At 51.2% G+C, this 27878-nt stretch overlaps 1 protein-coding gene across 4 annotated transcripts in view; it reads left to right on the plus strand.

The window, feature by feature from the left end:
* PRXL2A (peroxiredoxin like 2A) overlaps positions 1–9385 on the plus strand; it is a 29243-nt gene extending 19858 nt beyond the window's left edge. For all 4 annotated transcript variants that reach the window (XM_058299380.2, XM_058299378.2, XM_058299377.1 and 1 more), the window contains exons 2-6: positions 703–865; positions 1674–1765; positions 4184–4324; positions 4722–4886; positions 8882–9385. In XM_058299380.2, the coding sequence (XP_058155363.1) occupies positions 721–865; positions 1674–1765; positions 4184–4324; positions 4722–4886; positions 8882–8992 (654 nt within the window). In that variant the 5' untranslated portion in view covers positions 703–720 and the 3' untranslated portion in view covers positions 8993–9385. The remainder of the gene's footprint in view (positions 1–702; positions 866–1673; positions 1766–4183; positions 4325–4721; positions 4887–8881) is intronic.
* The last annotated feature ends 18493 nt before the right edge of the window (positions 9386–27878 follow it).

Here is a 27878-nt window from a genome sequence, read left to right on the forward strand (position 1 = left end):
CCACCCTGCGCTTTCCCACATAGTGCCACCCCTCAGGCTCTGAGCCCACTCATTAGGCAGACCGCCGTGTAATTCTCTTTCAAGGAAAAAAACATTGGATCAGACGCCGGTGTTTAACGGGGGCTATCTGTGGGTAATATTGGGGTGATATTTGCTTTCTTGTCAATTACGGTTTTGTACATTGCCTCATTTTTGTTGTTTTATGTTTACCAGAAGTCTGTTCTGTCTCTGTGATGAGGAGAAAATAAGGCTGCTCTTCATTGGAAGAGGGTTACTGGGATTGCTTGCCCACCCTGCGCGCAGGCTGGGCCGGGTGTGAGGCATTGTGAGGCGTTCCTGTGCTGAAGAGGAGGAGAGGGGCATAGAGCAGTGCGGGAGGGGAGCCGTCAGGGCCACGGCCCGGGGTGGGGGGACTCCTCGTAGGGGCCACAGCATGAGGCATGGGGAGAGGGATCAGCCCGAGAAGGCCCCAGCAGGCCCGAGAAGGCCACTGCTGCTTCTGCGCCCCCCCCTGCCTTTCTGGGGTGCCCCTTGGGGCAGGAGCCTCTGTGTGCCTGTGGTGCCCACAGGTGCTCGGCAGCCTCGCCGAGGGTGCTGCTGCCCCCCACCCCTGGCCTCCGGGCCAGCTGCCCCTCACGGAGGTCAGACCCCAGCCAGCCCTCCTGTGGGGGCAGTGACCCTTCTGTCCTCTCATTCCTCCAGGACCCAGGCTTCTTCGCAATGGGGATGTGGTCCATCGGCGCGGGGGCCCTGGGGGCTGCAGCGGTGGCCCTGCTCCTGGCCAACACGGACGTGTTCCTGTCCACGCCCCAGAAGGCAACGCTGGAGTACCTGGAGGCCATAGAGCTGAAGACGCTGGGGACGGGTGAGCCGCGGCCGCGCCTTTGTTTCTTTAATTGAGAATCCAACGTCACAACACTGAGGAAAACATCATCCTCTTTAAGTGCCCAGTAACGCCATTCCCTAGCCCACTGTCGTCTTTCCCCTGGAACTGCCCCTCCCTGCGTACGTACCGCCACGTGGGGCCTTGCTGGAAGCGCTGCTTTCGGTCTCAGCTGTGCTTGTCAGGGACACAGCTCACTTACTCTGCTGTCTCTAACTGTGGGGACAAGCTGTTCCTTGAAGTCCGGGGCACCCCAGCACTGTTTGCTAACACTGTTTGGTAAGAGCCCAGCCTTCTGGAGTGTGTCCTGGGGAATCGAGGCTCCTGGGATGTCACAGAAAGAGGGTCCCAGCGTCCAGCAGGGCTGAGGCATGCTGCTCACCCCTCCCCGTTGGTCAGACTGCAGCTACATTCAGGCAAAAGGAAACTTCGTTTTCGATTCTGTTGACGTAATTCTGTCTAGGTGTCTAATGGATGGTGGGTTTTGTTGGTCTGTGTTCAGGTTTGGGCATGTTTCTGCTCTAAAGGATCTTTACAATGTCCAGTGACACCAGCAGTAAGGGAAATGGCCTTTTTTCCAGAAATCTCCCAGCTCAGGATGCTCGAGTTTGGAAATGGGTCTTTGTGGGAGGGTCTTTTTCCTTACACTGTGATGGTCCTCTTCAAGTGGACAAGTGTCCTTTCCAGTGTCTGAATGCTTGTCCAGGTCCTGTGGGCATGAGACACGCTCAGTGGCCAAGGGTGGGACGGGACGGGTTGGAATACCACGTTCCCTTCTCTGCCTCCACAGAACCAAGGACCTTCAAAGCAAAGGAACTCTGGGAGAAGAATGGCGCCGTGATCATGGCCGTGCGGAGGCCAGGCTGCTTCCTGTGTCGAGAGGTGAGCACAGTGGGCGATCTGGCATGTGGGACCAGGACCGAGGATCCTGAGGCGCCCCCCGGGCCGTCCCAGCACCGGCCCCTCTGCTCACTGGGGGTCCTTTTTTGCCCTGCGCTCCATCTCTGCATGGGGTTAGCGCCTGGCTCTCTGCTGGCCCTCCCAAGCCCTTGCACCCTGCCTTGGACTCGCCTCCCATTTAATCAGGCTCAGTCCTGCGTTCCCGATTCCAGCACGAGCCTGAGCACCACTGAGATGCGGGGTCCACTTTGTCACCTGAGACACAGCTGCAGCCTGGGGCCGAGAGCCGCACGCTCGAGCAGGTGGTTCTGCCACTTGGTGCGTTTCAGCCGTGCCAGTGGGGTAGGTGCAGCTGGCACGAGAGCTTGACCGGCAATAGCCTGCCCTCAAGCAGAAGCCACTGCCCGCTGTTCATCAGCAGGCAGGGCAGGAACTGTGATTGTTGAGACACAAAATGCTAGTGCCACAAGGGGACTTCGCAGTTACGTGGTACAGCCTGGTCGCTTTGCTGCTGGGTAAACTTAGGGCCAGCAGTTTGGTGACCTGCCAGGGGCAGCTGGCAGTGACAGTAGCCTCTGCCACTGTGACAGCATTGCTTCTCATGTGGCCAATGCAGCCCAGTCCTATTGCCATCCTCGGTCCTCCAGTTCCCCTCCCTGGCCCAGAGGCATCTCCTTTGGCTCCTTCCCTGCACGTCTGGTTGTGCTGCGAAGCATCTGCTATATCATGGGGTGCACAGAGACCCTGCAGTGCCTACGTGTAGGGCCCGTCACCATGCCCTGGAAAGAGCAGCCTGCTGTTCTCGTTCAAGGAGGGAGCAGGAGCACAGAGGAACTGTGCAGTCACAGCTGCCACAGCCCTGGGGGCTTCTAGCAGTGCAGGTGTCCTCTCTGACAGCTCTGAAGGTCAGGGTCCTCTGTAGAGTATGGGGGAAACCCCCTCCCTGGCTCTGCCAGCCTCTGGAGACTGCCTGTACCCCTGGGCTCAGGGTTCTTCCTCCATCCTCAAGGTCAGCAGAGGCTGCTGAAGTCTGTCCACATCACCTCAAACTGACATTGGCTCTTCTGCTTCCCTCAGCCACCTTGAAGGAGCTTCGTGATTAGGTCAAGCCTACCCAGATAATCCAGAAAAATCTCTTTATTTGACTCTGTCGGCAACATTAGCAACCCCTGCCGTGCAGTGTGACCTGCCATAGGTTCTGGAGTTGGGGATCTTTGGGGAGCCACTCTTCTGCTTACCATAGACCTGAAGTTTAAACTCAGGACTTGGAGTCCGTGTCCATGATGCCTCCAAACACCGACATGGAAGCCCGTTGTGATTTGATTTCTCCTGATCAGTGAAACCCAGAAAGTTCCAAGAGCAGGTGCTGCACCAAGTTAAAAGCTCCTTTCCTCTGCTCTGGCCTCTGCCCTGGCGAGTATTTTGTGGAAAGTTGTGTTTCCAGAAGGAAAGGGGATGGCCCAGGGAGGTGTCCATGCCTCGGTTTCCACTTGAAATTTTGTTCACTGGTGTACCCAGAGCAAAGAGCCAAGGAGAGATGAGTAACACCTTTTAGCCCAGAGGGGCGTTTCCACCACCTGAGCCTGCTGGCCTCTGCTCTGGGCAAAGGTCTCCACTCACCGAGGCTTGGTAAATGTGTTGTAATCAACTCTACTTCATTTGCTATCCTTTTTTCTTATTCTGGAAAAATAAAAAATTAAAATATAGTTGCCACCATACAGCAACAAATTTGTAGTGGAGGCAAGTGGGTTGCATTTGAGAGCATTTCCTGCTATTTCTTTAGTTCTGACAGCAAATGTGAAAGGAAAACCTGTTCCTGACCTCATTTTGCTTGTTGATCCAGCGCACATTTCATGCCGAGTGCCTGCCCCTCTCAGATCGGCGCGTTCCCCCGTCCGCAGCTCATTGCCTGGCACGGGGGTATTCTGTAAGTCCAGGCATGTGCTGGGCTCTAGGAGACCAAGAAAGGGAAGGCACAGTCCCTAATGAGGAGACCTGCTTAGGAACTACATGATGCCACAGAAAAAGTCACCAAGCAGGGGCCTCTGTACAGGGAACGGGACTTCGCTCCAGGCGGGCCGGGGAGCTCTTTAAGCAGGACACTTATCCAGAGGGTGGGGAGAGGCGGCGGGGTGGGCTCGTCAATTGAGACGAGAGAGGCAGCGGGGCGGGCTTGCTGATGGGCCCTTGTTTACTGCAGGGGGCTGCCCCCAGCCACAGCAAGTTGCCCTCAAAAGGAGCCTGGGCCAGAAGGCGTTCTGGCACCAGGACTGCGCCAGGGCCCACCTGGGTCGGGTCTCGCCTTGCGGCACCTGTGAGGCCTGTGCCCTGCACCGGGCGGCAAAGCGGGGTGCTGCCTGGGAGCGTGGGAGCACGCTCTGACCTCCCTGTCGTCTGCAGGAGGCTGCGGGCCTGTCCTCCCTCAAGCCCCAGCTGGACGCGCTGGGCATCCCCCTCTACGCCGTGGTGAAGGAGCAGGTCGGGCATGAAGTGCAGGACTTCCAGCCGTATTTTAAAGGGGAAGTCTTCCTGGATGAAAAGGTGCGTGTGTGCCATCTGTCGGTGAGGGGGACTGCTCTGCGCCAGGGCTGGGTGCTGCAGGCCCGCTGGACCCCCAGGCCCCTGCGCGGGCTCCAGCCCCTTGCAGAGCAGCCGCTTCCTGCCCTCTGCTCCGTCCTCTCCAGAATGGAGGACTGTTTTAGCCCGTAGGGCACAAGAGCCTTCTGTGTCCCCAGAGAGGCTGGAGTCGGAGGCCACAGAGCTTTTTCTAGGTGGGCTTTGGGGCAGCACTTCACCCAGCAGGGTCCCGCTTCCTTAGCAGGTGGAGGTGGCCCTGGGTGGGGGCGGGGTCTTGGCCTGAGTGTGACTCTCCCCCACGGTCTCTGCTTCCCGGGTGTGCCGGCTGCTGATATGGGGTCTGCCTGCCTCATCCCTGCAGAAGGAGTTCTACGGTCCCCACAGACGGAAGATGATGCTCCTGGGGTTTGTCCGTTTGGGGGTCTGGTTCAACTTCCTCCGGGCCCGGAATGGAGGCTTCTCCGGAAACCTGGAAGGCGAAGGCTTCGTCCTCGGGGGAGTTTTTGTGGTGGGACCAGGAAAGCAGGTAAATTCCAGATGTCTGTGTCTGTGAGTGCAAGACCTCAGCAAGGGCGGTCGTCCACCCTCAGGCCTCCTGTCCTTCCCTCCCGAAGGCCAGGGGAGGGGAGATGGGGGCTGTCGCTTGTCAGGCGCCTTGCACGAGGCCACTCAGGCACCACGAGAGCCTCCAGGGCAGGCACTGGGAGCTCTGCCACCTGGCAGAGAGGGAGCTCGAGACCCAGCAGGTGAGCAGCAGCCCGAGGAGCACGGCGGACCAGCAGCTGTGCACCCCAGCCCGGCTTCTGGCTTCCAGTGCTGTTTTCTGTGCTCCAGCTGGAGGGCAGCTGCGGTGGGCAGTAATACTTGGACTCGCCCCCTTGCAGTAGCCTCAGGCTCAAGAGTGGGTGGTCGGGAAGCGAGGGGAGGAAGGAATAAAAGCAGGCCTAACTGGGAAGTGGTGGGGCCTTGTGGGGGACCCTCGGGGCTGGGGCTTCCCCTGGGGGAGAGCCCTCTGTGTAGCGGGCTGTGTAGGAGGGTGCAGGGGCAGCGCGGGACCCCGGCTGCGGTGTGAGTGGAGAGCAGAGTCCCCTGTGGGCAGGTGCCATGTCCCGAGTTGGCGTGGGCACGTCTTCCCTGGAGGAGGCTGCAAGTGCAGGCTGAGTGGACATTCAGAGAGGGTGATGTCGATGCGGGTGCAGGCGCCTCCTCAGAGCTGTTTCCCAAAGAGCCCTCCAGATGCCCCTTGCACTGGGCCAGGCCGCTGCCCCAGAGCCCAGTGGCCTCTCCCTGTCCTGGCACGTGGGCCCTACCTGCTTTCCGTCAGGTTTCCCTGCAGCCCCAGGGCAGCCTCCTTGCCTGGCGATGCCTCACCTGGAACTCAGGGGCTGCCCAGCTGACCCCCTGGCCTTGCTGGCCGGTGGCCTGGTCCCTCCAGTGCTCCCTGCCCCTGTCTACCTCCCCAGTGGGAGGCTCACTGGCTGCTGTTTTTTGTTTGTTTGTTTTTAATTTATTGAAATATATCACTCATATATAAACATACATAAACAATAAGTGTATAATAGTTGTGAACCTACAAAACAAACATAACATCTCACCCTACCACCAATAACTTGCATTGTTTTTAGACCTTTTTAAATATTAAAGAGCCTTGTCAAAATATTGCTACTAAACAAAGTATTTTTCCCCTAACCAATCCTATTACTATCTTTATATCATTTATATATGAACATACATAAACAATTAAGTGTATAGTAAAAGTTGTGAACTTAAGCAAACATGCATAACATCATACAGAAGTCCCATACATCAACCCTCCACCAACACCTTGCATTGTCATCAGACATTTGTTAAAATTTATGAAAGAATATTGTCAAAATCTTACTACTAATCATAGTCCTTATCTTATATTTGTTGTGTTTTCCCCCAGTCCACCCTATTGTTATTTTTTAAATATATTTTTTTATGACAGAAGTTGTAAAGGTATAAAACAATCATGCACATGTGCAGAATTCCCAAACAACACCCCTCCATCAACACACCACAATGTGGTGTGTCATTTGTTACAGATAAAATAATATCATCTGATTGTTACCATGTCCATAGTGTACATTTGGCTCACATTTTCCATACTCCCTCAGTATCAACACAGTATATCTTTCGCATACATGCAAGAATATTATATTATTACTACTAACCACAGTCCATAGGTGACTCCAGCTGTATTTTTCCCATGCCTGTCCACATTACCAACACCAAGCAGTAGTGATATACATTTGTTCTAGCTAACAAAGGACACTCTTGCATCAGTACCATCAACCACAGTTCTGATCCACCTCTTGGTTTACTGGATTATTCTCCAGCATTCTGTCAATTGGCATTTATATAACTAGACTATCATTTTCAGTCATATCCCCATTTATTAACTAGCTGTTACTCACTGTGTATTACCATCCACTCTATACATTTCCATACCTTTACAGTAAAGCTAATTAAAACTTCTACATACATTAAACATCAGTAATCCCCTCAGTCCTCTTATCTCCTTTAAGAATCAACCATCTACCACCAGGTCTTGAAGATCTTTTCCTACAATTTCTTCTAGAAGTTTTTATGGTTCTTGCTTTTATTTTTAGCTTTTTGATCCATTTTGAGTTAATTTTTGGATAAGGTGTGAGAGAGAGGTCCTCTTTCCTTCTTTCAGCTATGGATGTCCAATTCTTTCAGCACTTTTTGTTGAATGGATTGTTCTGCCCGAGCTGCTGTTTTGAGACCGAGCTCAGTTTTTCTTGGGAATGTCCCATTGTGCCAGGAGCCACTTGTTGGGGATTTCCTTTGTAATAATCATTAAAGAATATTGAGTTTAGAAAGGTAACGTGAGTAATTTTGAAAATGAGGACAGTAGAAGAGGAGGAGCCACCCAGACAGCCTACCTGGCAGGGCTGTGTGGCCTTGGGTTGGCTTGTTGGGTTTTGTTTGTTTTTTAAAAATTGTTGTCTTACCACACTTTACCATGCCATGGTGTGTTCTTCTTCAGTGTTTCTCATGACTACATACTGCTTACTGAGTAAGTAAATCTGTTTCTTCACATGGTTCCCTGTGATCGCCCCGTGAGATTGGGCTTCTTTTAAAAGTCCTTGTAGTGGCACAACAGACATAGTTATAGGTGTTTGTTTTTAAGTAAGTTTAGTCCGATTGTTAGAAAAAAAGCTGCACCTATAAAAAAACAAAAGCTCACCTGATTGTGGAGGAGAAAAGAATTTTATTAACAATGTTGCAAGAACGGGAGCTCGACCTGGATAAAATGACTGTAGGCCAAACAACAAGAAACAGTGATATTTATAACCTAAACCTGACATGCAGGGCCCTTCCCTATTCCCCACTGATTGGGTACTTCAGGGTTACAGCCTATCTGAGAGATCTAACTAATTACACGATGCCCACTCTGATTCCCCGCTCCTGTCATGTTCCCTGTACTCTGGTGCGCTGGGCTCAGGGCTGCTTTCACCTCTGACGCGCTTTTCAAATTGGGTGCTGCTTTCACTCCTGGCGCTGTCCCCAGCTCTCATCATTGGCTCTCCCTCATTTCGGTGCCACTTTTCAAATTCTTAGCACCAAAGCTGCCAGAACCCCTACCCTCCCTCCTGGAATAGCAGAGCCGGCTCAGCTTCCCCTTTATAAAAAATTGAACTTAACCCTTTCCCACACAATGGTTCTTTAACACAGATTCCTTGGTGCTGATCTCAAGCATATTATTTTATCTTTTTTACTATTTTAAGGTAACTTTGTGTCACAGTCTCAGAAGTGGATGGCCTCAAGTTTCCCAGGAAACCTGAAGAAAAGAGAGTCTCACTCTTAAGGCCTCTCAGAGCCTGTCCAATCTGGCCTCTGAGCTCCACTTCCATTCCTTCAGGCCTTTCTGTACTTCTCTCCCGGTAGCCGTCCTGGTTTCTCTCCATGGACCAGTTGACACACTTTCTCGCCCGTGGACCTTGCCTGGCCATCTTGGCCTGGTGAGCTGCACCTGCCTCCCTGTGCCAGGGTGCTGCCTCTGCAGCCCAGGGCTGGGCTGGGCCTGCTGGCTCTGTCGGGCCCAGGGCGCCGGGCTGGGCCTGCTGGCTCTGTGGGGTCCAGGGCACTGGGCTGGGCCTGCTGGCTCTGTCGGGCCCAGGGCACCGGGCTGGGCCTGCTGGCTCTGTGGGGTCCAAGGTGCCGGGCTGGGCCTGCTGGCTCTGTCGGGCCCAGGGCACTGGGCTGGGCCTGCTGGCTCTGTCGGGCCCAGGGCGCCGGGCTGGACCTGCTGGCTCTGTCGGGCCCAGGGCGCCGGGCTGGACCTGCTGGCTCTGTCGGGCCCAGGGCACCGGGCTGGACCTGCTGGCTCTGTCGGGCCCAGGGCGCCGGGCTGGACCTGCTGGCTCTGTCGGGCTCCTCGAGGACAGCAGCCGGGCTCCCCACCACCCCGTCTCAGCGCCTCCAGGGTGATGACTCAGAATGGGGTCTGACCTGCCCCTTGTTTCCTCTCAGGGCATACTTCTCGAGCACCGAGAGAAAGAATTTGGAGACAAAGTAAGTCTAGTTTCTGTTCTGGAAGCTGCTAGAAAGATCGAACCACAGACCTCCACCTCTGAGAAGTGATCTCGTGATGCTGCCCAGGGATGACGGGCACGCACAGGCCGAGCTGACATGCCACTCTGTCCCTACGGAGTCAGGGCCCAGCTGCACCCCATTCTCAGTATGGATTGTTACCTTCTTTCTAAATTGTACCATTTAGGCCCAATAAGCCAAAATAGACCTGAAGGAAACCTGGCAAAAACCTAAGAACCTAGTAAGGATTATTTCAGCTAAAAGCTGGCTTAACTTGACTGCTGACCCCATTACAATAACTGCTGTTACTCACAATGCCTTTTATTTTGATGTCAAATATTAAGAAAAATTGATGTTTGCCTTTAAGATTAGAAAATGTAAGGATTTTTGCTTGTGTGTTTTCTGTTAATGACTTGTTATTAAAGTAAGACTTACATGATGGAATTGATGTGCTCCAGGATGGTTTGATACAGGTAACTTACAAAGTGAAGTCTGTTTTTCCTTTGTCTTCCACTCTAACTTCAGAGGTTTGTCCTTCTAGAAGAAATGATCTTTCTCTGGCTCTAACAAATTACGCATCAGAAAGCATCTTGTCTTTAAAAATCACCTACATATACAGGTTTTCTGATAAAACTAACAATAAAAATATTTATCATAATGCTGGCTGAATTTAAGTCACTGGTGCCAAAGACACTGAAAGTGACGAGTCCCTGCGCTCCACGTAGGAGGGACTAGGTGGGGAGAGGCGTGGGGTTGGCTCTGGTGTCGGCTGCTCCCCAGTTCTAATGAGGTTGAAGGGTTTCACCCCCTCGTTCCTCACTAGCTTCCATGGGGAATGACTGGTATTGAAAAGTGATTTCCAGTTGGCGACCCTTTAGTCTAAACTTGGTGAATCAGGAAGAGAAGGGACAGAGCTAGCTGTAAGTTAAATGTAACTAATTTCATTGTCTTTTTATTTTAAAGATTTATTTATTTACTTATTTATTTCTCTCCCCTTCTCCCCCGACCCCGGTTGTCTGTTCTCTGTGTCTATTTGCTGCATCTTCTTTGTCCACCTCTGTTGTTGTCAGTGGCCCAGGAATCTGGGAATCTGTGTTTCTTTTTGTTGCATCATCTTGTTGTGTCAGCTCTCCGTGTGTGTGGCACCATTCCTGGGCAGGCTGCACTTTCTTTCCCGCTGGGCAGCTCTCCTTACGGGGCGCTCTCCTTGCGCATGGGGCTCCCCTACGCGGGGGACACCCCTGCGTGGCAGGGCACTCCTTGCGCGCATCAGCACCGCGCATGGGCCAGCTCCACACGGGTCAACGAGGCCCGGGGTTTGAACCGCGGACCTCCCATGTGGTAGACAGACGCCCTAACCACTGGGCCAAGTCTACCACCTTATTAAGTCTTTATGTCTGAAATTTGTTGTACAACTGACGCTGGGGTCTGCAGGAGGCCAGGGGAGCTGCGCCCTGGAGTGTCTGCTCAAGGTACATCGGCCTGGCCCGGGGTTAGGATGGCAGGTGGGGGGCGGGTGTGGAGAAGAGGAGTGGACAGGGACCAGAGCGGCCAAGCAGAGGGGAGAGCAGGTGGGAAGGTGGGAGTGAGCTGGGACTGGTGTCAGAGGCTGGAGAACCACGGTGCACCACGTTGGGCTTTGTGGAAGTGGCTGTGCAGGGTGTGGGCAGGCCTGCGCAGACGGGCTCCTGCGTCCTCGAGGCAGCCCTTCTCGGTGCTTAAGCTCAGGGCAGTGGCTAATCAGAAGACTGCTGGACCACAGGAGAATTCCTCAACCCTGGAAGACACTTGACGATCCCGAAGCAGAAGAAGTACAGCCTGGGGAGACGTTGTGTTGGATGCAAAAATGCTACAGAAAACGAAGGGCTGCAATAACCGTGCAAGCACTGAGTCAGGAGAAGAAGTCCTGGCGGTCGCACCTCTCCCGCCTCCACAGAGTAGTTGGCGCCAGCCGGTGCTTCCAGCATGGGTTCCTGCCTGTGCAGAGGGTGCAGAGCAGCCCCTGTGTGCACATCGGGGTGCATTTGTGCCAGAACCAGTCTACTGGGTGGTGGTCTGGGGGCCTGAGCAGAACGTGTCTCAGGCTGGTCCCCTAGAGTTTGTCCTGAGGGCAGAGCACTCCAAGATATTTGGCCTGAACACTGCAAGTGAGCAGCAGAAAAAATGATGAGGTGTGGAGTGAAGGTGAATGAACTAGAAGTATGAGCACCCACTTGGATAACTTGAAACAATGTTCAGGAGCTCCAGAATTTATAAACCATTTTCAGACATGCAATACAGTATTGTGTGGGCCTACACATACATGTGGTAACTGTGGGAATATGTCTAGAATGATAAACGGTTGAGTACCATCTGGGAGTGTCACTCTTAAAAATCTCTTTGCTCAAATCAGATCCTAGTCCAGTTAAACCTGAATCTCTGAGGGTGGCCTCGGGCATCAGTATTTTTAAAGCTCCCCAGGGGATGTAGGCGAGATTGAAAGCCACTGCCTTGAATTTGAGAAACTGTTATGATATCTTTGAGAAGCAGAAAGTATTTCCCCCTTTTATAGCAAAGCCCTGGTCATTGTTGTGGAGTTGGGCAAGCAATACTCCTGCCCTGATTTCTGTGCTGCTGAGCTGGGAAATGAACTAAAGACACTCGAGACAGCTGAGACCAGACTATGGCCTTCTGGTATCAGTTTCCACTACAGGGAACTCCTTGGAGAAATGGCAGATGGCAGGCTTGGAGCAGAACATGTACAAGAAGCCTCATGTACCAAGTACCAAGAAAGCTCTAAAGACCACCGAGGGCTGGGAGAAAGGAAGGACTCAGGAGCCACCTTGGAGAGGCTTTCCTTGCCAAAGGGGCCAGATTGAGCACAGTAAGGAGAACTGTGCTGTGTTTAAATGTACCAGGTATGTTACATGCACGAGTTCCCACAGAGCCTTAAGGTCTTTGGATGACACTAAGAGTAACTCATTATGAAACCTGGTTGTATTAGCCAAAGGGGTGCTGATGCAAAATACCAGAAACTGGTTGGTTTTTATAAAGGGTATTTATTTGGGGTAGGAGCTTACAGATACCAGGCCATAAAGCATAAGTTACTTCCCTCACCAAAGTCTATTTGGAGCAAGATGGCTGCCGACGTCTGCCAGGGTTCAGGCTTCCTGGGTTCCTATATTCCTGGGGCTTGCTTCACACTGGCTTCAAGGTTCCTTCCTTCCTGGGGCTGGCTTCTCTTTCCTCTGCATGCTGACTTCCCAGAGCTCCAGTTTAAGTCTTCAGCATCAAACTCCAAAATCAAAACTCCCAACATTAAAAGCCCTCAACTCTGTTCTTCACTATGCGTTCTATCTGTGAGTCCCCATCCACCAAGGTATGGGGACTCAGTGCCCTAATCATAACTTAATCATGCCCAGGTACAGATCAGATTACAAGTATAACCCAGTATTTCTTTTTGGAATTCATCAATTATATCAAACTGCTACACTGGTTAATACAGAAGTAAGCAATTATTCTGCCTTTGTTACTTCAAGGTGACCCAAGCGTTGGTGAGAGAACGTTTCTCTTCACAGACCTACTCCCTTAGGCCAGGGGCCAGGAGAGTGGGAAAGGGAGTGGTCAAGGGGCGGCCAGTCCCAGAGGCCCAGGCCTGGCTAGGTCCAGTGACCAGGACATGCCTCTCTGAATCTGTCCGTGGCGCAGCTGCCTGAAGAGCTCTGCTCCCAGCAGGTGGTCCCTCTACCTCCTCTCTCTTCTTCCAGCAGGATGTGCTGGTCTCACACCCTCCTCCAGATGCTGCCCCCAGCACAGACGGCGTTGGTCCGAGTCTTGAAATTGTACGTAGCTCCCCATACAGAGGGAAGACGGCCCCGAGGGAACTATGGAACGTAACTCAGGTGGCCAGGAGCAGGAAAGAGCTCTGAGCTCAGCACGCCAAGCGGGGCTAATCTACCATGAAACCTCAGGCTGGTCTTGGGCCCCTTCTCCACCCATACATGCAGGGATGGTCTAGATGTGAGGCACAGGACCTATAATTCCTGCATTGGGGCCAAACCTGGACCCCAGGCCTCTGTTCACGTATGATGCTCTGGTCACCAGGAGCTGGTTTTCCTAATGCATAGTGAGCCGAGTAGAAGTGTGCAAAGATGTGAATAGAGAATTTAGGAGAAAGGGAAATAAGATGGCTCCTAAGCATTTGAAAATGTATTCAAGATCACTAAAAATAAGGGAAATGGTATTTTTCACCTATCAGCTTGACAAACATTAAAAAGTTAAGGGGAAGCAGATGTGGCTTAAGCAGTTGGGTGCCCACCTACCACATGGGCAGCCCCAGGTTCGTTTCCTGGTGCCTCCTAAAGAGGACAAGCTGACGTGACGGGCTGGCGTGGTGAGCTGACACAGTGGAGAATAATCACAAGGAAACACAGAGACACAGCAAGCAGGAGCGGAGGTGGCTCAAGGCACTGAGTGCTTCCCTCCCACACGGGGGGTCCTGGGTTTGGTTTCCAGTGCCTCCTAAAAAGAAGACGAGCACACAGCGAGCAGAGAGCAGACAGTGGGCGCAAACAACAAGGAGGGGAGGCAGAAAAATAAATCCTTAAAAAAGAGTTAACACGTTAGGGAGTATATGGGGTGAATCAGGAACTTGCACATAATTCTGGTGGGAATCTAAACTGTTACAACCTCTATGGATAAAATTTGGTAATATCTGAAAATTATAAATGTGTACTACCTTATTTAAGTATCTGTACTTCTAGGGATAAACTTACATATATCTGTGAATTTATGTATGAACAACTAGTCATTGCACTTTTTAATTTTTGTTTTTTGGTAGTAACGCAATAATTGATATAATCCAATATCCATTGACAGCAGACTGGTTAATTATGGCATATCCATATAATATATTATTATGAGGTCATAAGAAAGAGTTTTTAAATGCACTTGGAAAGCGCAGGATAATTTGTAATTGGCAAGCGGAAACTTAAGGTGCCAAAACCAGGGCACGCCATCTCTGTCCACCTATCTATGTATCACAGGAGTTCCACACGGCTGCCCCGTGGGTGGCTTTGCCTCCATGGTCCTGGAAGATGAGGCACTGTGCTCGTCTGGCCAGATGAGTTCTGGCCAGGACTCAGCTGCACCAACTGCAGGGTGGCTGGGAAACACAGACCTTCCCATGGACGGCCCTGTTCCCAGCTGAAACTGGACAGTTCTATTCCTAGAAAAAGAGAACAGGATGGATATGGGAGAACAACCAACAGTGTCTGCCAGGACATTTACAGGGAAATGCGTGGAAAACTGGTGACAGATTTGCCTCTGGAAGCCGGCCACGGCTGGCTGGGAAAGGGAGTGTCCTTCTCAAGCTTTCAGGTTTTCCATGTGAATGTATTAAAAGGTTTTAGCAAGCCCCCTCCCCGGCTGGTGTGTTGACCAGAGGTTTGTGTCCCTGCTGCACTCTCAGGGGTGGGGTGTGAACCTGCAGGGCTTGCGTGGGCAGGAGCCTGGAGCGGGCACCTCTCCACTGCCAGGCTGCAGGGGCAGCCCTTGTCTGGGCACAGCTCCGCAGAGGGAGGGGCTGGGGAATGGGCCCGGGGAGGAGGCAGGGCCCGCTCACCTTGGCTGCAGGAAGCCTTGGCTGCCCGTGCCAGGCAGAAGCCTCTGCTGTCTTTACCTGGGGCTCATCTCTTGCTCAGCCTTCATGACTCAAGAGAATGTTGGGGCAGGTGTCAGGCACATGTGGGGTGCAGGCTGGAGAGTCCCTGGCAGTGTCCCCCTTGCCCAGTTGCTCTGGGCAGCCTGGGGCTCCCCATGGACACTGCCTCCCAGTCAAGGGGTGGCCGCCTCCTCAGGGCTCTTGGGAGTGAGGAGGGGTGAAGTGGATGGAGGGGTGCCCTTCACAGCCAAAGGCAGCAGTGGTGCCCCTGCACGCAGCCCTCCCTGGCCCCCATTTCTCCTCGAGTGTCGTCTGCGTTGTCTTTCCACCCCCTCTCGCTGAGGGAAGAGAAAAGCTGGCAGCTGGGAAGCAGTTGTGGCTCAATAAGTCGGGCTCCCATCTACCATAGAGGAGGCCCTGGGTTCACGTCCAGAGCCTCCTTATGAAGGCAGGCTCGCCCGCATGCTGCAGAGAGCCGCCGGCCCGGGCACGACGGAGAGCCCACTCCGCAAGGTGACGCAACAAAAAGGGAGCCAAGCAAGAACACAGAAGAGCGCGCAGCGAATGGACACAGAGAGCAGACAGCAAGCAAAAAAGCCTCAAGGGGGGAGGATAAAAAAAAAACAAAAACGCTGGCAGCTGTGTGGGATCCAGGAGCCCTGCTGGCAGGGGCTGAGGACTGGGGACCTGCCCACAGCCTACTCCGCCCCCCTGGCAGTGCTAGCCTCTGTGCCCTCAGTGTCTTCACCGGCGAAACAGATTAGGTCACTAGAAGGGGAGACCTGGGGTGCTAGAGCGGTCCACCCATCGCTGGGATCCGTCCCCATGGCTCCCGGCCCGGCAGTGGACACACAGCAGGGGACCTCAAACTGTGCATGTGAAAAGTGGGGGCTGCAAGGAGGGACCTGAGCCTCGAGAAGTCCAGGGAGGCTTCTTGGAAGGGAGGCCCTGAAATTTAGTCGGGAGGAAGGATGTGGGTTCTGGGCAGCCAAGAGCCCTTTCTCTGTTTACCCCACTGAAATCTTGAGCCCCGAGAAGGTAAGCGATTCCACAGAAAACTGGAAAACATTCCAGAAGGACACACCTGGGCTGAGGCAGGCCTCGCTTCCCTGAGAGCCCAAAGCCATGGTCAGCCCCGAAGTGCACCTGCCTCGTGACGCCGGGACTGCGCCCACACTTGGGGACGTCCTCCAGAAGTCCTCGGTTTATCTCAGCATTTGACGTCACTCTTTTTCAGTCCCTGTCACACGAAACATTGGCGAGTTCCAGAAGCTGGCCCTGTGCCGGGTACAAGGGGATTTGGGAAAATTCCTGTTGGAGCATGGCCTTGGCCCTAGAAGGCACCCTCTGCGTCTCCCACCCTGGCCCGAAGCCCTCCGCCCAGCAGAGGCCGACTCACAGTCCCTCGCTTGTTGTGGCCCCCTGAGGGCTCAGACGCTGGCAGCGGTGGAAGGAGGAGGGGAGAAAACGTCAGGTGGCGAGCAGATGGCATGACCGTGTAAATGTATCTGATGTCTCACCTAAAGGGAATGCAGAAGAGAGGGGCCTGAATGACCAAGCCTCCAGTAATTTCTTTCTTCCCTCTAATTGCTTTCTACCTAATTCTGTATTGTTCTTTCTTACCCATTTTCGTAAAGAAGGGCCTCCTACCTGTTGACAAGGAGAGCAGTGGTGGCTGGAGGCTGGTGGGAACTTCAGGGCAGGCTGGCCGGCAGATCTGAGGCCCCGGCTGGAGCACCGGGCAGCTCACGCCCCTCACTGCACGGCCTGCCCGCCACAGCTGGGAGGGTGGCCGCCTCCTCCACGTGCCCACCCACGGGCCGTGAGCCAGAGCCAGCAGCTCAGGGCGGGAGCTCTGTAAAGGTGGAGCTCTCCCGTGTCCCAGCACAGAGCCTAGCAGTCAGGAGTAATCACTGGAGAGGGGCTGCCAGAGCCAGTCCCTGCTTACCCACACGCCCATGGCACAGGCGAGCCTGGCCGTGCCCTGCGCCCACTCATCTGCTCACTGGCAGCCTGGAGAGCTCTGCTCAGCACCCCTCCCAGGACCCTGCCCCTAGGAAGGAGCTCAGACGGATGCCCCCTCAGCACCCACCCCAACTCCTCACCCTCTCACAAGGCCTGGGAATTTAAAACCACACGCAACATTTCTTTTTGTTTCAGTGGTGGGTTGTTTTTTGGTACACTATTTTTACTGAGTTACACATACAGTCAAATGCAAAAATCTTGATGACATTTTCCAGACGAACCTGAGTGGCCATCATCAGACCAAGAAATAGCACTTTACCACTGCCCGCTCCTCTCCCGAAAGCTCCCCAGGTAGCCACAGTTGCAGTCCACTGCCACAGATCAGAGTTGTCGATTCTTCTGTTACACACGTGGGACTGCACAGAACAGGCTCTCATATGCCTGGCTTTTTTTGCTCAATGTTGTGTTTGCAAGAAAAACTTCTAGGGTTCCATACGTAAAAAGGGCATTCCATTGACTAAACATGTCACATTCAAAAAGTCCGTTGTACCATTCCTGGGCTTATTTCCAGATTTTGCTTTTCCAGAGTGCTGCTAGGTCATTCTCGCACGTCTCCTGCTGAACGTGTAGGTACATTTCTGGCTGGCATCTACCAAGGAGCGGAAATGCAGGATCCAGCATAGACAAAGTGAGCTTTGGTGGACACTGGCCATCAGTTTTCCAAAATGGAGCACCAACAACCACTCCCAGCAGAGGACCGGTTGCACCACATCGCTCCAACACTTGGTGTTATTGGTATTTTACTTTCCTCGCTGAGTCGGCTCTCCACAGTGCTGGGGGCCGGGTGGCTCTCTGCAGTGTGTGGACAAGCCTGCCTTCACAAGGAGGCCCTGGGACGCGAACCCAGGGCCTCCCATATGACAGACGGGAGCCCAACTGATTGAGCCACAGCCGCTTCCCTGGTATTTTACTTTTAGGTCTCTGAAGAATGTGTAGTGTGTCTCTCTGTGAGTGTGTGTTTCACAGCTTTTTTTGATAATAATTTGCACACCGTAATATTCACCCTAAACAACGTACAAGTCAATTATTTTTAGTAAACTTACAGAGTTGCTCAGTCATCACAACCCAGTTTTAGAACATTTCCACTACTTTAAAAAGATCCCTCAGTGCCCATTTACAGTTAATGTCTACTTCCATCCCAGCGCCAGAACACAATCTGCTTTCTGTCTCTGTATATTTGCCTTTCTGGACATTTATGCTAAATGGAATTTTACAGCATGTGTGTGTGACTGTCTTCTCTGACTTACTGTAATGTTTTTGAGGCTCATTCACATTATTCCTTTTAATGGCCAAAGAGCAGTTCATTGCATAGATATACCACTTTGTTCTCCATTCACCATTTAATATACATTGCATTGTTTCCACTTTGGGGCCAGTGATGAATGCTGCTTTCAACACGTTTTTATTTACCTTGGGTAAGTACATAGGAGGGCAGTTGCTGAGTTGTATCATAAATGTGCTTGAATTTTTTAGAAACTTCTGAACTGTTTTCGAAGCGGTAATGTACATTTTATGTCGCCATCAGCAGCGTATGTAAGTTGCAGTGCACCGCGCCCTTCCCAACACTTGTTAGGCTGTGTCTTATTGATTACTAGTGGGTGTGTCGTCGTATCTCATTTTCATTTTAACTTGAATTTTCCTAATGGTTAAGGATATGGAGCACCTTTTCACATGGTTATTGGCATTAGGAATTCTCTTTTGTGAGGTACCTGTTCAAGATTTACCCCCCATTTTTCTACCAGATTGTCTTTTTAAAAAATTGATTCCTAGGAACTTTTATATTTTTTGGATGCAAATACTTTGTCAGATATAGGTTTGCAAATATCTTCTTATTCTGTGGTTTGCATTTTAACTCTCTTGATAGTGTCATTTATCAAACTGAATATTTTATTTTTAATATAATACAGTTAATCTTTTATTTTCGATAGTGCTTTCTGTGTCCCTATTTAAGAAAACTTTGCCTACTCCAAAATTACGGGCATATTCTCCTATGTTTTCTTCTAGAAACTTCATTATTTTTCACCTTTAGGTTTATAACCCATCAGGAAAATATTTTGTTTATGGCATAAGGTGAATTCAAGGTACATTCTTTTCCTGTATGGATATCCAGTTTATGGATACATATAGAAAATTCATGGAGAAAGCCATTCTTCCAACATTCTTTTCACCTGTTTCCCCGGTATGATAATCAATAGCACCCCCTTTAGCTCTCCAAAGGGTCCCAGTTTGGAAGCAAAATTATGTGCAGACTTGCAGTGAGCTAAAAAAGACAGGTATCAGGAAGTAGATTTGGCTCAACAGATAGAGCGTCCACCTACCACATGGGAGATAGCCAGGGTTCAAACCCAGGACCTCCTGACCTGTGTGATGAGCTGGCCCAGCGCAGTACTGATGCATGCAAGGAGTGCTATGCCATGCAGGGTGTCCCCCGTGTAGGGGAACCCCATGCGCAAGGAGTGTGCCCACAAGAAGAGCCACCCAGCATGAAAAAAATGCAGCCTGCCCAGGAATGGGGCTGCACACATGGAGAGCTGACACAGCAAGATGACACAACAAGAAGAGACACAGATTCCTGGTGCCGCTGACAAGAGTACAAGAGGACTTGGAAGAACACATAGCAAATAGACACAGAGAGCAGACAATGGGGGGAGGGGTGGTGGGGGGAAAGGGGAGAGAAAAAAAAAAAGACAGGTGTCCTGAGTCAGTGCCAGGTGCCTGCTTCACATGCTGCTGGCACTTTCTCTGCCCTCAACAATTTAATCCTTATAACCCTCGAGGTCGATTCTGTCATTCCCACCTTTCAGATGAGAAACCTAAGACTCTGAGAGCTCAAATCACCAAGTGCAGTTTCCTGCTTTGTCTTTTGTGGACCCCAGAGAATTATATTCTTAAAATAATCCATTTCTGTGCCTGTAGATGGTGCCTTTTGATTAGATTCAGTTAAGGGACCTTGATTAGATCACTTGATGAGATTGCTTTTGATTGCACAACGTCTGTGAAACCCCGAAAGGCTGAGAGGCTGAGAGAGGTCCCAAGGTCTGGAATCAGCAGAGCACAGAGGCACCGAAAGAGGCCCCCGAGGGGCTGAAGAGACAGCCATAGGCCTGACTGTCCACAGTTGAGCTCCGGGAGCCCGTGGGCCTCAGTGGTGTTGTTTACTGTAGTTATACTGGACACCTCAAATTGAGGTGGCATGGATATGCCAAAAATAAATCATTTGAGTAGGGTCAGACAATGACATGGTATTTTGAATATTCACTTCCTTTTTTTCCGGCTTCACTTGCCTGTAGACCAAATTCAGGGGAGTCAAGTTAGGACAAAAGAAACATGTCACCCAAATACTCGTGATAATAGTAAAATACCTACATTCTTAAACCCGTTTGTTGAAATTAGTTCTAAAAAAGACAGCAGGCCAACCCCAAAGTACTTCCAGTTGCTGCAGAATGTCACATTGCTCTGTTGTTATGTGAAAGAGCTATTTACCCAAATTAATTTTTTTCTGCCTCTTCGTGAACTGCTCTAGTATTCTGGATTTTAAACCTGGCTGACTCTTAAAGAACCCTTTCAGAAAAGTGCATGGAATATAACATTGTGATGCCTCCCACACTGAAAACGTGGGTGTGTTTAAATCAAACCTAAAAACATGGTGATAGAGCTGTTTAGAAGTGGTATTTATTTTAGTCATACCTGTAAATAAACATGAGAATAATTATGGATTCCAGTTTAGCTCTTTTGTAATTACAGAATTATATATTTTGCTGTTATAGAATAAATTTTAAATGTCATCTTGAAATAGATGTGTTTATAGTGTTAATCCAAAAGCAAATGAGGACTTTACATGTGTATAGTATGTTTATTTTCTCTGTAAGATTCACAAATGTTAAACAACACATTTCCTGTACTGGAGGTGATTAGAGATTTATGAGCAAGTTTGTTTGGTCAGACGTTATAAGAAAACTAGACATACTACAGAAAGCTTTATTGCACTTGGGATTCTGTCTGACTTTACATTCCATAGTGATCACACGGCAAATGTATTGCTATTGAAGTGAGTGAACACATTTTTTTTTTTAAAGTGCGAACACCATCTCAATTTATTATCTTGGACGAGCAGCCCCAGCGGCAGGCAGGATAAAGTGCTTCACTGCCCTCTGCCGGGGACCGAGATAGCCGCCTCAGGCTCCAGGCTCGGGCTGGACACCGTCAAGCCCCGCGGTGGGGCCAGGGGCCTGCCCCGGAGGAAGGGAGGGTGGTGGCAACCCAGAGCCACAGCACCTTCTCGCGGTGTCCAGTAGGAGCAGCCGCCTAAGGCAGGGGCCTGAGGGCGGCTGTGGGAACCAGGAGTGCTGAAGCAGCAGTGATGGGACTGCGCCCTGGGGAGTGGGCGATGGCCGAGGCCAGTGCTGCACCCCGACCCCTCCACTCGGCTGAGGGGCTGCTTTGGTGATTTTTCCTGTCCCCGGGTGTCCTCACTCAGGCAAAGGGAATGGCCGAGGGTGTCGGAGGCTGAGGCACAGCAGGTGGCGAAGGAAACGCGCTCAGCGGACGGCAAAGGGAAGGGGTCCGCGGGCTCAGGGCGCAGGCTTGGAGACGGCGCCACCCCCCAGCAAGGGGCAGGCTCTTTGTACGTCCCTCCCACCATCCGGGGGCCGCAGCCCGCCCGCAGCCCCACCCCAGGGGTGGGGCAGAGCCTTGGCAGCAGCTCTCTGCAGGGTCCTAGAGGGCGGTCTGTACCGCGGCGCCCGGCGGGGTCCCCGAGCGTGTGGGCCAGCGGCCACTCCGGGGAAGGGGCTTGCCTTCGGAGGTGTGATTCTAAGTTTTGAGGCAGAGGGGCTGACGCGTCAGGATTTCACTCTGGGTGGGAGGGGGCGCACAGGGGATGAGGTGGAGATGTAGTGTGGCCAGAATAGGTGGAGGGGACCGAGGAGCTGTGTGGTCTGCGCAGGTCGTGGTCCTGAACGGTGAAGAGAACCGAGAAACAGCTTTCAGAGAAGAAGGAAGGAGCGGTGGGCAGGTGCGACAGGGAGGGACAGCCCCCGGGACAGACCAGCGGCCCGGCGGCGCCTCCGCGGACCGCCGCTGGGTGGCAGCGTGCGCAGCGATGCGCGCCCTGGACCGGGCGGAGACCGAGGGAGGCGGGGAGAAGCGGCGGCCGGCGGTACTGTGCTCCGCCCCGGGGCTGGGGGCGATGGTGCCTCCATCCCCCTCAGAGGCCCCCCTGGCAAGGTCTGAGTCCTGAGGCGCCGGGGACTCTGTAGCCCCCCGAATCCTCAGGGCACGGACCTGGGTGAAATTCTGGGACGAGCTGGGACCAGGTGTGGACGCGGAGCGGATGGCCTCGGTGCTGGGGGTGCGGGGTGCGACCCCCCGAGCCTCCAGGAGACGAACACGGCTTTACAGGAAGTTCAGCCGCATGAGACCATTCCAGAAGAAACGGGACCGTGTCACTGCGCGTGCCCACACGTCTGCGCTCTTCACCTTCTGGTCTTTCCTGACTTGACGCTAAGGGCGCCTCCAGTTTGGAGTAGTCAGTCTCTGGGAAGCACGAAGCACCAGGGCCCTGGAAGCCCAGCCCCCCCCGCATCCTACGAGGACAGACAGACAGCTGGGGCTCCGTGCCCAGGCCCCAGCCTCCGTCCCGCGCTCCCCGTGCCCTCCCGTCCCACAGATTAACCCTTACAGTCCTGTAGGGACACTGAGGGCAAAGATCTCACAGCCAAGGCCACGGGTGCAAGTAGGCGTCAAGAGACCCTTGGCAGTTCTCAGTTTCCGTAAAATAGATTGTTCTGCAACAAAGAAGCCAAGAAAGCAACTTCCTTTCTATTCTCCGGGGCCCCCTGACCTCTAGCTCAGGAAAGCGAGGCAGGCCAGAACGGGGCCTGAGGGGGGAAGGAAAGGTACCTAGGAAACACCAGGCGACAAAGATAAAGCGGCCCGGGCTGTGTGCGCCTCCTGCGGGCGACGCATCGCTGCCTGTGCCCCCGACAGAGCGTACCAAGGGCAGCAAGGCCCTGCGAGGGGGAGGCAACGCTGGGAACAGGTGAGAGAAGCCCGTACCCGTGCCCTGACCCCCACCCAGGCCGCAGACAGACCCCGTGAGAAGGTTGTTTCCAATCCTGAGGCTGCAGCAGGTCACGAGTCTGCATGTGGTGGCGGGGCAGCCCTTCCCGGCAGTGTACGCTTTCACTTTACATTAAACAGGCTTGCTCAAACTGCAGTGCGAACCTCAATTCTTTCTCAGGACGGATGTGGCCAAGGACCTGGAAGCATCACTTTAAAACTCAGCTTGTACGAAAGGCTTTGGCACCTGCTTACCGTCGTGCCCCAAGTTCAACCATGGATCACGGGGTGACCCATCCTCACCCTGGCCACCTGGCCCTGGCCGCCTTCTCCCCGTGGGCACCCTCTGGGTTCTGACACCTTCCTTCTTCCCAGACCTGCCCTCTGCCCCTGCCGAGGGCCCCCAGCCCCCCTCCCTTCCTCTCCCTTCTGCCGACCTGCCCCTCCAGCTGTCACTTCTCTCCCCTCCCAGCCCAGACTCCTGAAACACCTCAACTGCTGTCTAAACAATATTCTTTCATCCTTTGTGCCATTGTTTTTCTATCATGCCCTACTGGAAAACAAAACAAAACCCGAAACTTTGATCAACCCTATTGTGTGTCCTCCCCGTTCTTATACTCCAGTTGCAGAGTGCTGGTGATGAGATGGCTTTCTCTCTCATTCTCTCCTAAGTTTCCCTCAAATCCTTGGATCCCTACAGCTCCCACTTTACCTTCAGCAGATGACTAGTTCTCCTGTGAAACCTTCATCCAGGAACCCACCAACGTCTGCTCTCTTCTTTGTTCCTGTCCTCATGGAGGGCCGTCTCTCCCCCAGTCAGAAGCTGCCCTTTTGCCCAGTTCTTCCACGTTGTCATCAAGCATTTCTTCTCTCTTTGTCTTCAGGTCTTCGGTATTTCCTCTTCTACTACTGCCCCTTCCCCTCAGCATTTAAATATACTCATCTCTTCCTTCTTAAAAATATAAGTATCTTTCTTTTCTTTTAAAGATTTATTTATCTATTTATTTATCCACCCCCTCATACTTTGCTCTCACTGTCTGCTCCCTGTGTCTATTTGCTGTGTGCTCTCTGTGTCTGCTTGTCTTCTCTTTAGGAGGTACTGGTAACCGAACCTGGGACCTCCTTTGTGGAAGAGAGGCACTCAATCACTTGAGCCACTTCAGCTCCCTTCTCTGTTGTGTCTCTCATTGTCTTTCTTTTTTGTGTCTCCTTGTTGTGTCAGCTTGCCATGCTGGCCCACTTACTGTCTTGTTTGTTGTGATGGTTAGGCTAATGTGTCAACTCGACCAGATAATTTTGCCCATTTGTTTGGTCAAGCAGGCACTGGACTAACTGTAATACAAGGGCATTTATTGACTTTAGTCACTATTGACTTTACTGCAGTGGTAAATCTCAGATAGCTGATTACAATTACATCAACCAGGGAGATTGCCATCAGCAATAAGTGACGCTTTATCCAATCAGTTGAATGCCTTAAAAGGGAGAGTGATTCCACCATTGAGTAAGAATTTCCCAGCTCGTCTTTGGACAGCCAGTGTCTCCCAGAACTCATCAAGAACTTTCATTGCACTTTCATCGGAGTTCCTGGTTGCAGAACCTGGACTTGTGCATCCCCATGGTCACATGAGAGACTTATAAAATTGCATACTATTTACAGATATCTCGTTGATTCTGTTTTTCTAGAGAATCCTGACTAATACACTTGTGTTCTCCAGGAGGCACCTGGAACTGAACCTGGGACTTCACAGTGGTAGGTTGGAGCTCAATCGCTTGAGCCACATCTGCTTCCCTATCTTTTTCCTTATTGTATGTAGAAGTTTTAATTAACTTGACTGTAAATGTAAATGAGTTGATGGTAACACATTATAGTGAGTAGCAGCTGTTTAATGGGAGTGTGGCTGAAAAGGGTAGTCTGGGGATGTAAATGTCAAGGGAAAGAAAGCTAGAGAATAATCTAGGGACTGAATAACACAGTGAACCCAGAGGTGAATGAGAATTGTAGTTGATGGTACAGATGCAAGAGTGTCCTTCTGTGAGCTAGAATGGATGTACATCACTATTGCAGGATGGTGGGAATGTGGAGATGTATGGGAAAAATACAATTGGTATGACCTCTGGACTATGGTTAATAGCAATACTGTAATATTCTTGCATCAATGCCAAAGATGTACTGTGTTGATAATGGAAGGGGTTGGAAAAAGTTTGCCAAATGTACACTATGGACCATGACTGATGATATCTGATGATATTATCTCATATTCTGTAACAAATGTTCCATCATGGTATGGTGTGTTGATGAAGGGGTGTTGTATGGGAATTCTATACCTGTGCATGATTGTTTTGTAAGTTCACAACCTCTAAATAAAAATATATTTTTGAAACTTAGCATAGTATTATAGGGTGCTCAAGAGTTACCTCCTGAGAATCTCCTTGTTGCTCAAATATGGCCTAAGCCAAACTCAGGATATAAATACATTAGCTTCCCCCCAGTGTGGGACATGACTCCTGGGGTTAAGCCTCCCTGGCCAAGGGATTATTACTAAGCACCAACTAGCAAAGCAACTGGAAAAAGACCTTGACCAAAAGGGGGAAAATGTAAAGACAAATGAGTTTATGTGGCTGAGACTTCAAAGTGAGTTGGGAGGTCTTCCCAAAGGTAATGCTTATGCATGTCTCAACAGGATCTCAGTGACTGCCAAATTAGACACTAGCCCAAATAGTGGGGCTCCTGAGGGCTCTGGAGACAACCAGGCACTATGATCAGGGTAGATAGCTCATGAGTTTGGTGCCTTACTGGTGGGCCCGACTTTGGGGTTTGTGGTCCCTAGTGTGACAGAATTGGACTCAGTTTTTATTTCCCTACACATGGCTCTTCAATCTCTTCTATTTGAACCTATAGTCAGTGCTGGAGTTGGCAGGTGTACATCCAAAAGACTTGAATCTTTGGACTGTCCATGTGCCAGCTGGGCCCTGAACCTCAGCAGAGTTGCAACTCCTACTCTCTGTTCATTGGACTCACCCAGGACAACTAACAAGGTGATAATGGACAACCACCATACCAAGGAACCAAGAGAGTATACAACTGCAAGCAAGAGAGTCCCATCCATCGGCCATATGGGACTGAAGTCCCCTTTGATTAGAAGTGGAGTAGGCATCATGATCCCAGAATCCTCAGGATTGGGGAATGATCTATAGACTAGAGTAGACTTACTGGTATTTTACTATAGACTTATTGTGATTCTAGCAATGGAAGAACATTGATGTGGAGGCAGTGGCCCCTGGAGGTTCTGAGGTCAGGGAGAGGGAAAATAGGTGTAATATAGGGGCATTTTCAGGACTTGTGAATTGTCCTGAATGACACTGCAATGACAGATATAGGCATTATATATCTTGCCATAACATACAGAATTGTGTCGGAAAGAGGTTAACTACAATGTAAACTATAATCCATGCTTAGTGGCAATGCTCCAAAATGCCTTCATTAATTGCAATGAATGTACCACGCTAATGAAGGATATTGTTAATGGGGGCAAATTAGGTGGTGTGGGGAGCAGGGCATATGGGAATCCCCTATGTTGTTTTTTTAGAAAAGATTTATTTTTATTTCTCCCCCTCCCCCTTCCCCCCCTTCCCTCTGCTGTCTGCTCTCTTGTTTCCATTTGCTGTGTGTTCTTCTGTGTCGGCTTCCATTCTTGGTGGCACTGGGAATCTGTGTCTCTTTTTGTTGCATCATCTTGCTGTGTCAGCTCTCACTCCTGGGAGGGCTGTGCTTTTTTTCACACAGGGTGGCTCTCCTTGCAGGGTGCACTCCTTGCACGTGTGACTCCCCTACGTGGGGGACACCCCTGCATGGCATGGCACTCCTGTGCATGGCAGCACTGTGTATGGGCCAGCTCACCACATGAGTCAAGAGGCCCTGGGTTTGAACCCTGGACCTCCTATATGGTAGGCAGATGCTTTATCAGTTGAGCCACACCTGCTTCCCTCCCATGTTTTTTATGTAACATTTATGTAATCTAAATATCTTTAAAAAATTAAAATATGTGTATATAAATACTTTTAAATAATAGGGTAGGTTGGGTGAAAATACACCTCATGTAAGGTAAGGGCTCTAGTTAGTAGTAATATTTTGATGATGCTCTTTCATAATTTGTAACAAATGTTTCACAACAATGCAAGGTGATGGTGGGGTGATGTATAGGACCCCTGTATGATGTTATGCATGTTTGTTTTGTAAATTCATAACTTTTTCTATACTCTATGGTTTAAGTATGTTCTTGTATGAATGATATACTTCAATAAAACTTAAAGGCAAAGGTTGCAAAGAAAAAAATATGTTTAAGTATCTATCCTTCAACCCCTCACCATCTTCTAGCTACTACCCTCTCTCCCAAACTCCATTCACTCCTCAGCCCACTGTCATCTTGATTTAACCCCTCCCACTCCACTAAAACTGATCTCCAAAGCTGCCTACCCAGTGGTCACTCTTCAGCACTGGAGGCTGGGACCGCTCCATCCTTTGTGAACCACTGTGTCCACTTGACCTCCCTACACTCTACACTCCTGCTTCACTGGTAGCTCCTTCTCAGTCTCCTTGGTCCCGCTCCTTTTTCTCTGCCTGCCCTTAAACTTTCCCAGCACAAGTGCCTCTTCTTCATCCTTTTTGCTCTTTCTTCTTCCTGCCTGTAATGCAGGTGGGAGGCTGGAGCCAGAGCAGCCATTTTATAATCACTAGCTGGCTCTGAGATGAACGCCATCCAGTAACAAGCAGCCCCAGGCCTGAATGACACTGTGGGCCTGTGGCAGCTTGAAATCATTTTATGAATCCCAAAAAGAGAAAGATGATGTTCGTGAACTAATCCATTCCTGTGGGTGTGAGACCCTTCCAATTGGAGTACGTCAGTGAGGTGTGACTCAGGTTAAGTCTCCGCCCTTTTGCTGGATCTGATAAAAATGGAGACACAGGAATATAAAGGGGGCCAACATATTTGATGCTGCCATGTGAGAGAAAGGACTCCATTTTCACCCATAGCTGAGCCCAGAAGAGAAAGGCCAGAGGCCCAAGGAGCTGAGGCCCAGGTAGAGATGAGTGATATTCCTGATAGCTTGCAGCTGAAATCAGGAAGAAAGTGGAGCGACCAAGACTGACAGAGGAGGCCTGGAAAGAGGCAGGCCCTATGCCTGGTCACCCACAACTGAGCTCTGGGAGTC

The sequence above is a fragment of the Dasypus novemcinctus genome, chromosome 6 (genome assembly GCF_030445035.2).
Source record: "Dasypus novemcinctus isolate mDasNov1 chromosome 6, mDasNov1.1.hap2, whole genome shotgun sequence".
Taxonomy (NCBI): domain Eukaryota; kingdom Metazoa; phylum Chordata; class Mammalia; order Cingulata; family Dasypodidae; genus Dasypus; species Dasypus novemcinctus.